Source organism: Eschscholzia californica, unplaced genomic scaffold (genome assembly GCF_041429995.1).
Source record: "Eschscholzia californica isolate CP2 unplaced genomic scaffold, dmEscCali1.0.p SCAF_4, whole genome shotgun sequence".
NCBI classification, from domain to species: Eukaryota; Viridiplantae; Streptophyta; class Magnoliopsida; order Ranunculales; family Papaveraceae; genus Eschscholzia; species Eschscholzia californica.
Genome location: NW_028238461.1, coordinates 42,038,731 through 42,055,606, shown reverse-complemented (window position 1 = coordinate 42,055,606; position 16,876 = coordinate 42,038,731). Strand labels below are relative to the sequence as shown.

Sequence of the window (16,876 nt, the reverse complement as noted above, 5' to 3'; positions counted from 1 at the left end):
ACTATCTTTCAACAACAACAAAAAAAATAATTTACACAATATATAGGGTGTTAGTCCAAGTTGGTGGCGCCTATCTTTTGGGTCTTAAATAATTTGACCCCTCACAGTAAATATTTTAAATATCGAAGGATAGAGAATAGATGGGGCGTGACAAATTCAAGGATGTTACATAAATAATAAATTAGAAACTGACATCTAAGTAACGGCCTCACCTATTAATGTGAATTTGAAGAGCCTGGGTGGAGATTAAATCATGCTTGAATACCTACATGAAGAGAAAAATAAGGGAGAGAAAGTAACGGGGGTGGTCTGTAACCCCTTCAAGATTCTTTTTTTCAATTCAATATACTTCTTTCTTTTCAAATTAGAAAAGGTCATTGAATTTTAGAGAATGTTAGCTATAAAAACACGACCAGAAAATGTCATAATTGACAAATAAAAATACATCAAATATGAATAGATCTTAATTACATTTATTGTTTATTTGGAGTACAATAACATTTATTGTTTATTTGGAGTACAATAAATAACATACTGAACATTCATTACCAATGAGAACCACAAAGATACATTCATTACCAATGAGAGCTACAGAGACTTAACCAGAAAATTGATGGTTCCATGATGGTTTAGCATCTTTAATCTATAAAAAGTAGAGATCATCAATGGATGGATTTCTTTTACTTAGATGAATTTAAATGCTATAAATTACACAGTGAGTTGAACAAAGAGAAGAGCATGATGGTTCCTTGAATGGGGTAGTTGTTGTAGGACATTGACACAAAGAGACATAATAACATTAGACTAAATTACCAACATAAAAATTAAAGAAAGGAGAGAATTAACTAATGGAAAAAAAGTTCTCTGAAATTAACAGAATACACAGTTAAAGAAAAAAACCAAAGAGAGATTCATGAAGAATTGAGAAAACATAGAGGACAACATGTAAGTGGAGAAAATTAAGGATAAGAAACAGTTACTCAACTAATTATTCGATCAAAACCACACGATAAAATCTGAGATTTAAAACTAACCGTGAGATAAAACAATAACCGTGTGCGAGTAGTTTTCTGAAAAACATGGGTGGTTCTGTGTACCCACATGTTTAATGGGTGGTTTTAACTACTAATCTGAATACGTGGGATGTGTCTTAGACGTTAGATTCAGAAACTCAAGATTATAATCTAACGGGCACGAATATCCAAAACATAAATCGACGGCCCTGCTAAAAAAAGATCATTGTGCTTTATATAATAGATAATAGATATTATAATCTCTTTCAGGTCAAGAAATACACATAAACTATTTTGTTTTAGATAACATATAGACTGTAGATTTATGTGTATTTAGGATAGTTCCCACTATTTTATTTTAGACTAAGAAATACACTACATATAGACTATAATCTATTTTAGGATAGTTCCCACTATTTTGTTTTATCGTGTGGTTTTGATCGAATATAAGATGTTGCAAAAAGAAAAATAACTTATAGGAAATACACATAGATTCTAGATTGTAGATTTATTATAATCTCTTTCATGTCAAAGAAAATAAATAACAAATTACAGATTTACATAGTTCTAATAAGTTCGGCAAAAGATTACAGATTTATGTATTAGTTTTCAAAGTCTTTACAACGTTTTGAGTTCTTGACTTTTTATTGAACTTATGGTAATATTTCTTTTATCTGACCAGACTTTCCATATTTTTTTTTTATCCAGGTGAAGTTTCATAGTACACGATTCTTTTGATTAAGTTACAAATTTTAGTGTAATTCTTTATCTTTCTTCTTATATTGCATTCTCTTTGCTTACATGCACATCTAACAATAAATATGTTGTTTTTCAGGATTGATTTCTTCTCTTTTTTATTTCTCTATACTATCACCATAGACTATTGTTTAGTTTAGTTCTTTTTTTGTATTTATTTATTTGGGAAGCAAACTATATAATTCTGTTTTAGTTGTTATTAGAATATCAAAGAACTCAACAAGGTTAGGATCGAGTTCTTTGGTAAGGACTCTTGAAATGTTCACATTAGTTGTCTCCATTTATTGTGTTGAACTTTTTTCAAATTTATATTTGGAAATTCGAAGCTTTCATATAAATTGCTAAACTGCAGGTTTTTCCTTATATATGGCGTCTCATCAACATCATACTCATGACTCGCCAGATGAAGATGCCGCTTTAGAAGTATGACAATTACACTTTCTTACCAAATCATGAATTATACTTATAAAATTAATCCTATTTATATATCATTTTCCAAATTGTAGACTCGAACTATAGGCCAACGTAATCGTCGTACAAGAGAGCGTTCGACACGTTTACATGAAAGAAATTTGGTTGCTAATCAACCAAGTTTTTCTGACGAAGAGATTTCTTCTGAGCATGGAGTTGAACAACTCAATGTAACTACATTTAAACTTTAACCAGCCTATTACTATGTATTATTTTTTACTAATTTATTTTTAATATTACAGAATCGAACTATAGCCCAACGCAATCGTCGTGCAAGAGAGCGTTCTGCACGTTTAGACGAAACAAATTCGTTTGCTAATCAACCAAGTTTTCTTGATACTGAGATCTCCTCTGAGCGTCGAGTTGAACAACTTAATGTAACTACATCTAAACTTTAACCCGCCTATTACTATGTATTATTTTTTTACTAATTTATTTTTAATATTACAGAATCGAACTATAGCCCAGCGCATTCGTCGTGCAAGAGAGCGTTCCGCAAGTATAGGGTTAGAAAGAAATTTGATTGCTAATCAACCAAGTTTTCCTAACAAAGAGATCTCCTCTGAGCGTGGAGTTGAACAACTCAATGTAACTTCATTTACTCTTTCATCCGCCTATTACTATGTATTATTTTTTACTAATTTTTTTTTAAAAATATTTCAGAATCGAGCTATAGCTCAGCGCAATCGTCGTGCAAGAGAACGTTCTGCACGTTTAGATGAAAGAAATTCAGTTGTTAATCAACCAAATGTTCATGATGAGGAAACCTCTTCTGATTATGGAGTTGAACAACTCAATGTAACTTTCTAACCCTATGATGCAAATTACAAAATATATTGTTTGATTTTTATAAAAGTATTTTTTAATGATGTAGAACCAAACTATTGCACAACGCAATCGACGTGCAAGAGAGCGTTTGACCCGTTTCGGTGAAGGAAGTTCAAATACTATTAATGTAGCTCCTAAAGTATGTTCTGAAAATCAAAATGAGACTCATGTCGTAAGTACCACTAATTTTATATCAAACACTCTATCCATGTATATATTGTAAATAATAATGTATGATTTTTATGTGTTTTGTAGAATGAAAGTATAGCACAACGTATTCCCCGTTTAGGAGATCATTTGACCCGTTTGGATGAAGGAACTTCATCTGCTACTCAGTCAAATGTCCCTGAAGTATCTCTCCTAAATGAAAATGATGTAGTTGTTCTATTGACATATTCTCTTATATTTTGTCAAGTTATAAATATTAGAAAATTTTGTGATGATTCGTGTATCTTAATCTTTTTAATAGAATCATACAATATCAGAACACGAGCGCCTTCAAATAGAGCAATCACGTCTGCGAAAAGAGAAATGGGTGGCACAACCAGATGTAAGTACAAATTGTTGAATTTTTACTTCTTTTATTTATTTCAATTTTTTTTTTATCTTTTTAACTTGATATTCATTATTAAAAGGTAAGATATTGCCTATATAAATCTTATTTGTTTTTAACTTTTGGATAATAATTTCAACAAAAAATTATTATCCAAAAAAAATTTGTTTTGGATAATATAAAATAATTTGTTTTTGGATAATAATTTTCAGTAGATCCCTCTTGGCTAACGCCGTTGTGGTTTATTACGTCCCGATTTTACGACAAAAGTGCTTTCGAGCATTCTCCGAGTATGCGTATAACGTGGAATCTATTTTGTGAGTTCACATCAAGTTGAGTGGAGCTTACCCAAGAAGTTGTATTTCCTTATTATTTTGTGTAATTAATTTGTTCTACTATGAAGATAAAAGAATCAGTCCATGTTATTTACAAATATAACTAACCAAATCCCGGGAGAGAGGAAATTAATGTCATATGTTTGAGTCTTTTTTTTTTGCATTTATTTCATTTATATGATATTTTTTGCTCTTTCGAAAAAAAAAAAAAATCTTTCTTTCTAAGTTATTGAATATATTGTGTTCCTTTATTAGTTGTTATGTGGTTTAAGAATATTTTTGTACTTGCATATGTAAAAAGCTCTTTTTTTTTCTACTTTCAATTCCTGTACAAGTTTTGTATGTATTTTTTTCCTCTCTCCCTAACCGACTTCCAGTTTCCATGACTCTTTCTTAAAACTTACGGTTTCTTGAAACTAAATGAAAGTGGAAGATAATTATCTTGCCCTAAATTATCTCAACTAAAATTAGTTATTAAGGTCATTTGACATGTTTCAAAAAAAAAAAAAAACAGGACATTTAACATATAATTTATCCTAAGAATGGTCGTGGGTGAAGTGAAGACCCCTATTCCATTCAACAAAAAAAAAAAAATCCTTATTCAATTTTTCCTCTCTCCCTAACCGACTTCCACTTCCCATGGCTATTTCTTAAAACTTATTCGATTTTTCCTATCTCCCTAACCGACTTCCACTTCCCATGGCTCTTTCTTAAAACTTACGGTTTCTTGAAACCAAATGAAAGTGGAAGATAATTATCTTGCCCTAAATTATCTCAACTAAAATTACCCAGATGCAAATCGAATTTTATCACTCAGATATCCCTTTAATAACTCCACAATCTTCTCCCTGGGAAAGTTATAAATACATACAATCTACTCGAGCAAGAGTAGTTCAAGTTTATATTTCGAGTATATTATGTAATTTTGTATTTGTGTCTTCTTCTCTTAATTTTTCTTCTCTTAATTTTCCCATTGAGCTTAATTTTTCTTCTCTTAATTTTCCCATTGAGCAATAGCTATTCAAGTTGTACATAACATGTTTGTTAAAATAGCACACTCCCATTGATCTCTTTGTTTATTTCTCTTTTATTCTTTGATGTGTTCATGTTGTGTCTTCTTCTCCTGTTAATTTGACCTTGCCAAAAAATCATCAAAGTTGAATTTGGAAAAATTATCTCTCTCTTCTATTTCATTCTCCTTGCTTATAATTCCAAATAATTTTTTCAGGATTGCTTTATTGTTTGGTCCATGTTAATCTAAATCTTTTTATTTTATTGTTTTTCAGGATTGCTTCCTTCATTCACATATAGAGGCCAAACCTTACTTCTTCCAGCTTTTACTTCGTCTCTCCATCCCTCTGACCCACTTCTACTTCCCCTCCATCTTCTACCTTTTTGTTGCTTACTTGGTGCCTTTTTCGTTTTTCAGGTTCCATCTCTCTTCTCATATTTCATTCTCCTTGCTTACTTTTGTATCTTTTTAATTTTCGGGTCTCATATCTGAATGAAATTAGTAAGACACAAACTGTTTACACATAGACAACCTAAGAAATACACATAAATTGTAGATTATAGATTTAATATAAACTGTTTTAGACAACCTAAGAAATACACAAATTATAATTTTCGGTGTTTTAGACAACCTAAGAAATACACATAGATTATAGATTTACTATAAACTGTTTACACATAGACTATAGATTTACTATAATCTGTTTTAAGATAGTTCCCACTATTTTTTTTCTTATGATCACATAGTTAGAAATAAATATTCATTCAAGACAAAATATTAGATGTGAAAAGAGATGGGATGTACTTTTGAAAGATAACAAACAACAAATGATTTAGAGAGATTAATTCACTCTTTAAAGACCACAAAAACATATAATTTTATAGAAAGTCAGATTTATTCACTCTTCATAGAACTTTGAACAAATGAGTTTAAACAAAAAAAAAAGGACAATTTGCACTATCTTTCAACAACAACAAAAAAAATAATTTACACAATATATAGGGTGTTAGTCCAAGTTGGTGGCGCCTATCTTTTGGGTCTTAAATAATTTGACCCCTCACAGTAAATATTTTAAATATCGAAGGATAGAGAATAGATGGGGCGTGACAAATTCAAGGATGTTACATAAATAATAAATTAGAAACTGACATCTAAGTAACGGCCTCACCTATTAATGTGAATTTGAAGAGCCTGGGTGGAGATTAAATCATGCTTGAATACCTACATGAAGAGAAAAATAAGGGAGAGAAAGTAACGGGGGTGGTCTGTAACCCCTTCAAGATTCTTTTTTTCAATTCAATATACTTCTTTCTTTTCAAATTAGAAAAGGTCATTGAATTTTAGAGAATGTTAGCTATAAAAACACGACCAGAAAATGTCATAATTGACAAATAAAAATACATCAAATATGAATAGATCTTAATTACATTTATTGTTTATTTGGAGTACAATAACATTTATTGTTTATTTGGAGTACAATAAATAACATACTGAACATTCATTACCAATGAGAACCACAAAGATACATTCATTACCAATGAGAGCTACAGAGACTTAACCAGAAAATTGATGGTTCCATGATGGTTTAGCATCTTTAATCTATAAAAAGTAGAGATCATCAATGGATGGATTTCTTTTACTTAGATGAATTTAAATGCTATAAATTACACAGTGAGTTGAACAAAGAGAAGAGCATGATGGTTCCTTGAATGGGGTAGTTGTTGTAGGACATTGACACAAAGAGACATAATAACATTAGACTAAATTACCAACATAAAAATTAAAGAAAGGAGAGAATTAACTAATGGAAAAAAAGTTCTCTGAAATTAACAGAATACACAGTTAAAGAAAAAAACCAAAGAGAGATTCATGAAGAATTGAGAAAACATAGAGGACAACATGTAAGTGGAGAAAATTAAGGATAAGAAACAGTTACTCAACTAATTATTCGATCAAAACCACACGATAAAATCTGAGATTTAAAACTAACCGTGAGATAAAACAATAACCGTGTGCGAGTAGTTTTCTGAAAAACATGGGTGGTTCTGTGTACCCACATGTTTAATGGGTGGTTTTAACTACTAATCTGAATACGTGGGATGTGTCTTAGACGTTAGATTCAGAAACTCAAGATTATAATCTAACGGGCACGAATATCCAAAACATAAATCGACGGCCCTGCTAAAAAAAGATCATTGTGCTTTATATAATAGATAATAGATATTATAATCTCTTTCAGGTCAAGAAATACACATAAACTATTTTGTTTTAGATAACATATAGACTGTAGATTTATGTGTATTTAGGATAGTTCCCACTATTTTATTTTAGACTAAGAAATACACTACATATAGACTATAATCTATTTTAGGATAGTTCCCACTATTTTGTTTTATCGTGTGGTTTTGATCGAATATAAGATGTTGCAAAAAGAAAAATAACTTATAGGAAATACACATAGATTCTAGATTGTAGATTTATTATAATCTCTTTCATGTCAAAGAAAATAAATAACAAATTACAGATTTACATAGTTCTAATAAGTTCGGCAAAAGATTACAGATTTATGTATTAGTTTTCAAAGTCTTTACAACGTTTTGAGTTCTTGACTTTTTATTGAACTTATGGTAATATTTCTTTTATCTGACCAGACTTTCCATATTTTTTTTTTATCCAGGTGAAGTTTCATAGTACACGATTCTTTTGATTAAGTTACAAATTTTAGTGTAATTCTTTATCTTTCTTCTTATATTGCATTCTCTTTGCTTACATGCACATCTAACAATAAATATGTTGTTTTTCAGGATTGATTTCTTCTCTTTTTTATTTCTCTATACTATCACCATAGACTATTGTTTAGTTTAGTTCTTTTTTTGTATTTATTTATTTGGGAAGCAAACTATATAATTCTGTTTTAGTTGTTATTAGAATATCAAAGAACTCAACAAGGTTAGGATCGAGTTCTTTGGTAAGGACTCTTGAAATGTTCACATTAGTTGTCTCCATTTATTGTGTTGAACTTTTTTCAAATTTATATTTGGAAATTCGAAGCTTTCATATAAATTGCTAAACTGCAGGTTTTTCCTTATATATGGCGTCTCATCAACATCATACTCATGACTCGCCAGATGAAGATGCCGCTTTAGAAGTATGACAATTACACTTTCTTACCAAATCATGAATTATACTTATAAAATTAATCCTATTTATATATCATTTTCCAAATTGTAGACTCGAACTATAGGCCAACGTAATCGTCGTACAAGAGAGCGTTCGACACGTTTACATGAAAGAAATTTGGTTGCTAATCAACCAAGTTTTTCTGACGAAGAGATTTCTTCTGAGCATGGAGTTGAACAACTCAATGTAACTACATTTAAACTTTAACCAGCCTATTACTATGTATTATTTTTTACTAATTTATTTTTAATATTACAGAATCGAACTATAGCCCAACGCAATCGTCGTGCAAGAGAGCGTTCTGCACGTTTAGACGAAACAAATTCGTTTGCTAATCAACCAAGTTTTCTTGATACTGAGATCTCCTCTGAGCGTCGAGTTGAACAACTTAATGTAACTACATCTAAACTTTAACCCGCCTATTACTATGTATTATTTTTTTACTAATTTATTTTTAATATTACAGAATCGAACTATAGCCCAGCGCATTCGTCGTGCAAGAGAGCGTTCCGCAAGTATAGGGTTAGAAAGAAATTTGATTGCTAATCAACCAAGTTTTCCTAACAAAGAGATCTCCTCTGAGCGTGGAGTTGAACAACTCAATGTAACTTCATTTACTCTTTCATCCGCCTATTACTATGTATTATTTTTTACTAATTTTTTTTTAAAAATATTTCAGAATCGAGCTATAGCTCAGCGCAATCGTCGTGCAAGAGAACGTTCTGCACGTTTAGATGAAAGAAATTCAGTTGTTAATCAACCAAATGTTCATGATGAGGAAACCTCTTCTGATTATGGAGTTGAACAACTCAATGTAACTTTCTAACCCTATGATGCAAATTACAAAATATATTGTTTGATTTTTATAAAAGTATTTTTTAATGATGTAGAACCAAACTATTGCACAACGCAATCGACGTGCAAGAGAGCGTTTGACCCGTTTCGGTGAAGGAAGTTCAAATACTATTAATGTAGCTCCTAAAGTATGTTCTGAAAATCAAAATGAGACTCATGTCGTAAGTACCACTAATTTTATATCAAACACTCTATCCATGTATATATTGTAAATAATAATGTATGATTTTTATGTGTTTTGTAGAATGAAAGTATAGCACAACGTATTCCCCGTTTAGGAGATCATTTGACCCGTTTGGATGAAGGAACTTCATCTGCTACTCAGTCAAATGTCCCTGAAGTATCTCTCCTAAATGAAAATGATGTAGTTGTTCTATTGACATATTCTCTTATATTTTGTCAAGTTATAAATATTAGAAAATTTTGTGATGATTCGTGTATCTTAATCTTTTTAATAGAATCATACAATATCAGAACACGAGCGCCTTCAAATAGAGCAATCACGTCTGCGAAAAGAGAAATGGGTGGCACAACCAGATGTAAGTACAAATTGTTGAATTTTTACTTCTTTTATTTATTTCAATTTTTTTTTTATCTTTTTAACTTGATATTCATTATTAAAAGGTAAGATATTGCCTATATAAATCTTATTTGTTTTTAACTTTTGGATAATAATTTCAACAAAAAATTATTATCCAAAAAAAATTTGTTTTGGATAATATAAAATAATTTGTTTTTGGATAATAATTTTCAGTAGATCCCTCTTGGCTAACGCCGTTGTGGTTTATTACGTCCCGATTTTACGACAAAAGTGCTTTCGAGCATTCTCCGAGTATGCGTATAACGTGGAATCTATTTTGTGAGTTCACATCAAGTTGAGTGGAGCTTACCCAAGAAGTTGTATTTCCTTATTATTTTGTGTAATTAATTTGTTCTACTATGAAGATAAAAGAATCAGTCCATGTTATTTACAAATATAACTAACCAAATCCCGGGAGAGAGGAAATTAATGTCATATGTTTGAGTCTTTTTTTTTTGCATTTATTTCATTTATATGATATTTTTTGCTCTTTCGAAAAAAAAAAAAAATCTTTCTTTCTAAGTTATTGAATATATTGTGTTCCTTTATTAGTTGTTATGTGGTTTAAGAATATTTTTGTACTTGCATATGTAAAAAGCTCTTTTTTTTTCTACTTTCAATTCCTGTACAAGTTTTGTATGTATTTTTTTCCTCTCTCCCTAACCGACTTCCAGTTTCCATGACTCTTTCTTAAAACTTACGGTTTCTTGAAACTAAATGAAAGTGGAAGATAATTATCTTGCCCTAAATTATCTCAACTAAAATTAGTTATTAAGGTCATTTGACATGTTTCAAAAAAAAAAAAAACAGGACATTTAACATATAATTTATCCTAAGAATGGTCGTGGGTGAAGTGAAGACCCCTATTCCATTCAACAAAAAAAAAAAAATCCTTATTCAATTTTTCCTCTCTCCCTAACCGACTTCCACTTCCCATGGCTATTTCTTAAAACTTATTCGATTTTTCCTATCTCCCTAACCGACTTCCACTTCCCATGGCTCTTTCTTAAAACTTACGGTTTCTTGAAACCAAATGAAAGTGGAAGATAATTATCTTGCCCTAAATTATCTCAACTAAAATTACCCAGATGCAAATCGAATTTTATCACTCAGATATCCCTTTAATAACTCCACAATCTTCTCCCTGGGAAAGTTATAAATACATACAATCTACTCGAGCAAGAGTAGTTCAAGTTTATATTTCGAGTATATTATGTAATTTTGTATTTGTGTCTTCTTCTCTTAATTTTTCTTCTCTTAATTTTCCCATTGAGCTTAATTTTTCTTCTCTTAATTTTCCCATTGAGCAATAGCTATTCAAGTTGTACATAACATGTTTGTTAAAATAGCACACTCCCATTGATCTCTTTGTTTATTTCTCTTTTATTCTTTGATGTGTTCATGTTGTGTCTTCTTCTCCTGTTAATTTGACCTTGCCAAAAAATCATCAAAGTTGAATTTGGAAAAATTATCTCTCTCTTCTATTTCATTCTCCTTGCTTATAATTCCAAATAATTTTTTCAGGATTGCTTTATTGTTTGGTCCATGTTAATCTAAATCTTTTTATTTTATTGTTTTTCAGGATTGCTTCCTTCATTCACATATAGAGGCCAAACCTTACTTCTTCCAGCTTTTACTTCGTCTCTCCATCCCTCTGACCCACTTCTACTTCCCCTCCATCTTCTACCTTTTTGTTGCTTACTTGGTGCCTTTTTCGTTTTTCAGGTTCCATCTCTCTTCTCATATTTCATTCTCCTTGCTTACTTTTGTATCTTTTTAATTTTCGGGTCTCATATCTGAATGAAATTAGTAAGACACAAACTGTTTACACATAGACAACCTAAGAAATACACATAAATTGTAGATTATAGATTTAATATAAACTGTTTTAGACAACCTAAGAAATACACAAATTATAATTTTCGGTGTTTTAGACAACCTAAGAAATACACATAGATTATAGATTTACTATAAACTGTTTACACATAGACTATAGATTTACTATAATCTGTTTTAAGATAGTTCCCACTATTTTTTTTCTTATGATCACATAGTTAGAAATAAATATTCATTCAAGACAAAATATTAGATGTGAAAAGAGATGGGATGTACTTTTGAAAGATAACAAACAACAAATGATTTAGAGAGATTAATTCACTCTTTAAAGACCACAAAAACATATAATTTTATAGAAAGTCAGATTTATTCACTCTTCATAGAACTTTGAACAAATGAGTTTAAACAAAAAAAAAAGGACAATTTGCACTATCTTTCAACAACAACAAAAAAAATAATTTACACAATATATAGGGTGTTAGTCCAAGTTGGTGGCGCCTATCTTTTGGGTCTTAAATAATTTGACCCCTCACAGTAAATATTTTAAATATCGAAGGATAGAGAATAGATGGGGCGTGACAAATTCAAGGATGTTACATAAATAATAAATTAGAAACTGACATCTAAGTAACGGCCTCACCTATTAATGTGAATTTGAAGAGCCTGGGTGGAGATTAAATCATGCTTGAATACCTACATGAAGAGAAAAATAAGGGAGAGAAAGTAACGGGGGTGGTCTGTAACCCCTTCAAGATTCTTTTTTTCAATTCAATATACTTCTTTCTTTTCAAATTAGAAAAGGTCATTGAATTTTAGAGAATGTTAGCTATAAAAACACGACCAGAAAATGTCATAATTGACAAATAAAAATACATCAAATATGAATAGATCTTAATTACATTTATTGTTTATTTGGAGTACAATAACATTTATTGTTTATTTGGAGTACAATAAATAACATACTGAACATTCATTACCAATGAGAACCACAAAGATACATTCATTACCAATGAGAGCTACAGAGACTTAACCAGAAAATTGATGGTTCCATGATGGTTTAGCATCTTTAATCTATAAAAAGTAGAGATCATCAATGGATGGATTTCTTTTACTTAGATGAATTTAAATGCTATAAATTACACAGTGAGTTGAACAAAGAGAAGAGCATGATGGTTCCTTGAATGGGGTAGTTGTTGTAGGACATTGACACAAAGAGACATAATAACATTAGACTAAATTACCAACATAAAAATTAAAGAAAGGAGAGAATTAACTAATGGAAAAAAAGTTCTCTGAAATTAACAGAATACACAGTTAAAGAAAAAAACCAAAGAGAGATTCATGAAGAATTGAGAAAACATAGAGGACAACATGTAAGTGGAGAAAATTAAGGATAAGAAACAGTTACTCAACTAATTATTCGATCAAAACCACACGATAAAATCTGAGATTTAAAACTAACCGTGAGATAAAACAATAACCGTGTGCGAGTAGTTTTCTGAAAAACATGGGTGGTTCTGTGTACCCACATGTTTAATGGGTGGTTTTAACTACTAATCTGAATACGTGGGATGTGTCTTAGACGTTAGATTCAGAAACTCAAGATTATAATCTAACGGGCACGAATATCCAAAACATAAATCGACGGCCCTGCTAAAAAAAGATCATTGTGCTTTATATAATAGATAATAGATATTATAATCTCTTTCAGGTCAAGAAATACACATAAACTATTTTGTTTTAGATAACATATAGACTGTAGATTTATGTGTATTTAGGATAGTTCCCACTATTTTATTTTAGACTAAGAAATACACTACATATAGACTATAATCTATTTTAGGATAGTTCCCACTATTTTGTTTTATCGTGTGGTTTTGATCGAATATAAGATGTTGCAAAAAGAAAAATAACTTATAGGAAATACACATAGATTCTAGATTGTAGATTTATTATAATCTCTTTCATGTCAAAGAAAATAAATAACAAATTACAGATTTACATAGTTCTAATAAGTTCGGCAAAAGATTACAGATTTATGTATTAGTTTTCAAAGTCTTTACAACGTTTTGAGTTCTTGACTTTTTATTGAACTTATGGTAATATTTCTTTTATCTGACCAGACTTTCCATATTTTTTTTTTATCCAGGTGAAGTTTCATAGTACACGATTCTTTTGATTAAGTTACAAATTTTAGTGTAATTCTTTATCTTTCTTCTTATATTGCATTCTCTTTGCTTACATGCACATCTAACAATAAATATGTTGTTTTTCAGGATTGATTTCTTCTCTTTTTTATTTCTCTATACTATCACCATAGACTATTGTTTAGTTTAGTTCTTTTTTTGTATTTATTTATTTGGGAAGCAAACTATATAATTCTGTTTTAGTTGTTATTAGAATATCAAAGAACTCAACAAGGTTAGGATCGAGTTCTTTGGTAAGGACTCTTGAAATGTTCACATTAGTTGTCTCCATTTATTGTGTTGAACTTTTTTCAAATTTATATTTGGAAATTCGAAGCTTTCATATAAATTGCTAAACTGCAGGTTTTTCCTTATATATGGCGTCTCATCAACATCATACTCATGACTCGCCAGATGAAGATGCCGCTTTAGAAGTATGACAATTACACTTTCTTACCAAATCATGAATTATACTTATAAAATTAATCCTATTTATATATCATTTTCCAAATTGTAGACTCGAACTATAGGCCAACGTAATCGTCGTACAAGAGAGCGTTCGACACGTTTACATGAAAGAAATTTGGTTGCTAATCAACCAAGTTTTTCTGACGAAGAGATTTCTTCTGAGCATGGAGTTGAACAACTCAATGTAACTACATTTAAACTTTAACCAGCCTATTACTATGTATTATTTTTTACTAATTTATTTTTAATATTACAGAATCGAACTATAGCCCAACGCAATCGTCGTGCAAGAGAGCGTTCTGCACGTTTAGACGAAACAAATTCGTTTGCTAATCAACCAAGTTTTCTTGATACTGAGATCTCCTCTGAGCGTCGAGTTGAACAACTTAATGTAACTACATCTAAACTTTAACCCGCCTATTACTATGTATTATTTTTTTACTAATTTATTTTTAATATTACAGAATCGAACTATAGCCCAGCGCATTCGTCGTGCAAGAGAGCGTTCCGCAAGTATAGGGTTAGAAAGAAATTTGATTGCTAATCAACCAAGTTTTCCTAACAAAGAGATCTCCTCTGAGCGTGGAGTTGAACAACTCAATGTAACTTCATTTACTCTTTCATCCGCCTATTACTATGTATTATTTTTTACTAATTTTTTTTTAAAAATATTTCAGAATCGAGCTATAGCTCAGCGCAATCGTCGTGCAAGAGAACGTTCTGCACGTTTAGATGAAAGAAATTCAGTTGTTAATCAACCAAATGTTCATGATGAGGAAACCTCTTCTGATTATGGAGTTGAACAACTCAATGTAACTTTCTAACCCTATGATGCAAATTACAAAATATATTGTTTGATTTTTATAAAAGTATTTTTTAATGATGTAGAACCAAACTATTGCACAACGCAATCGACGTGCAAGAGAGCGTTTGACCCGTTTCGGTGAAGGAAGTTCAAATACTATTAATGTAGCTCCTAAAGTATGTTCTGAAAATCAAAATGAGACTCATGTCGTAAGTACCACTAATTTTATATCAAACACTCTATCCATGTATATATTGTAAATAATAATGTATGATTTTTATGTGTTTTGTAGAATGAAAGTATAGCACAACGTATTCCCCGTTTAGGAGATCATTTGACCCGTTTGGATGAAGGAACTTCATCTGCTACTCAGTCAAATGTCCCTGAAGTATCTCTCCTAAATGAAAATGATGTAGTTGTTCTATTGACATATTCTCTTATATTTTGTCAAGTTATAAATATTAGAAAATTTTGTGATGATTCGTGTATCTTAATCTTTTTAATAGAATCATACAATATCAGAACACGAGCGCCTTCAAATAGAGCAATCACGTCTGCGAAAAGAGAAATGGGTGGCACAACCAGATGTAAGTACAAATTGTTGAATTTTTACTTCTTTTATTTATTTCAATTTTTTTTTTATCTTTTTAACTTGATATTCATTATTAAAAGGTAAGATATTGCCTATATAAATCTTATTTGTTTTTAACTTTTGGATAATAATTTCAACAAAAAATTATTATCCAAAAAAAATTTGTTTTGGATAATATAAAATAATTTGTTTTTGGATAATAATTTTCAGTAGATCCCTCTTGGCTAACGCCGTTGTGGTTTATTACGTCCCGATTTTACGACAAAAGTGCTTTCGAGCATTCTCCGAGTATGCGTATAACGTGGAATCTATTTTGTGAGTTCACATCAAGTTGAGTGGAGCTTACCCAAGAAGTTGTATTTCCTTATTATTTTGTGTAATTAATTTGTTCTACTATGAAGATAAAAGAATCAGTCCATGTTATTTACAAATATAACTAACCAAATCCCGGGAGAGAGGAAATTAATGTCATATGTTTGAGTCTTTTTTTTTTGCATTTATTTCATTTATATGATATTTTTTGCTCTTTCGAAAAAAAAAAAAAATCTTTCTTTCTAAGTTATTGAATATATTGTGTTCCTTTATTAGTTGTTATGTGGTTTAAGAATATTTTTGTACTTGCATATGTAAAAAGCTCTTTTTTTTTCTACTTTCAATTCCTGTACAAGTTTTGTATGTATTTTTTTCCTCTCTCCCTAACCGACTTCCAGTTTCCATGACTCTTTCTTAAAACTTACGGTTTCTTGAAACTAAATGAAAGTGGAAGATAATTATCTTGCCCTAAATTATCTCAACTAAAATTAGTTATTAAGGTCATTTGACATGTTTCAAAAAAAAAAAAAACAGGACATTTAACATATAATTTATCCTAAGAATGGTCGTGGGTGAAGTGAAGACCCCTATTCCATTCAACAAAAAAAAAAAAATCCTTATTCAATTTTTCCTCTCTCCCTAACCGACTTCCACTTCCCATGGCTATTTCTTAAAACTTATTCGATTTTTCCTATCTCCCTAACCGACTTCCACTTCCCATGGCTCTTTCTTAAAACTTACGGTTTCTTGAAACCAAATGAAAGTGGAAGATAATTATCTTGCCCTAAATTATCTCAACTAAAATTACCCAGATGCAAATCGAATTTTATCACTCAGATATCCCTTTAATAACTCCACAATCTTCTCCCTGGGAAAGTTATAAATACATACAATCTACTCGAGCAAGAGTAGTTCAAGTTTATATTTCGAGTATATTATGTAATTTTGTATTTGTGTCTTCTTCTCTTAATTTTTCTTCTCTTAATTTTCCCATTGAGCTTAATTTTTCTTCTCTTAATTTTCCCATTGAGCAATAGCTATTCAAGTTGTACATAACATGTTTGTTAAAATAGCACACTCCCATTGATCTCTTT

The 16,876-nt window shown here is 30.4% G+C and overlaps 3 protein-coding genes across 3 annotated transcripts; all 3 read left to right on the top strand.

Moving 5' to 3' along the window:
• The first annotated feature begins 325 nt into the window (after positions 1 to 325).
• On the top strand, positions 326 to 3,718 carry LOC147544802 (uncharacterized). The gene is made up of 7 exons (XM_086637530.1): positions 326 to 2,192; positions 2,276 to 2,410; positions 2,483 to 2,617; positions 2,691 to 2,828; positions 2,904 to 3,038; positions 3,115 to 3,240; positions 3,324 to 3,718. Exons 1-7 carry the CDS (start codon positions 2,136 to 2,138, stop codon positions 3,705 to 3,707), a joined length of 1,110 nt encoding a protein of 369 aa, XP_086493656.1. The 5' UTR covers positions 326 to 2,135; the 3' UTR covers positions 3,708 to 3,718.
• A 2,531-nt stretch (positions 3,719 to 6,249) lies between these two features.
• On the top strand, positions 6,250 to 9,642 carry LOC147544801 (uncharacterized). The gene is made up of 7 exons (XM_086637555.1): positions 6,250 to 8,116; positions 8,200 to 8,334; positions 8,407 to 8,541; positions 8,615 to 8,752; positions 8,828 to 8,962; positions 9,039 to 9,164; positions 9,248 to 9,642. Exons 1-7 carry the CDS (start codon positions 8,060 to 8,062, stop codon positions 9,629 to 9,631), a joined length of 1,110 nt encoding a protein of 369 aa, XP_086493681.1. The 5' UTR covers positions 6,250 to 8,059; the 3' UTR covers positions 9,632 to 9,642.
• A 2,530-nt stretch (positions 9,643 to 12,172) lies between these two features.
• LOC147544800 (uncharacterized) lies at positions 12,173 to 15,565 on the top strand. The gene is made up of 7 exons (XM_086637557.1): positions 12,173 to 14,039; positions 14,123 to 14,257; positions 14,330 to 14,464; positions 14,538 to 14,675; positions 14,751 to 14,885; positions 14,962 to 15,087; positions 15,171 to 15,565. The coding sequence occupies exons 1-7, from the start codon at positions 13,983 to 13,985 to the stop codon at positions 15,552 to 15,554; spliced, it is 1,110 nt and encodes a 369-aa protein (XP_086493683.1). The 5' UTR covers positions 12,173 to 13,982; the 3' UTR covers positions 15,555 to 15,565.
• The last annotated feature ends 1,311 nt before the right edge of the window (positions 15,566 to 16,876 follow it).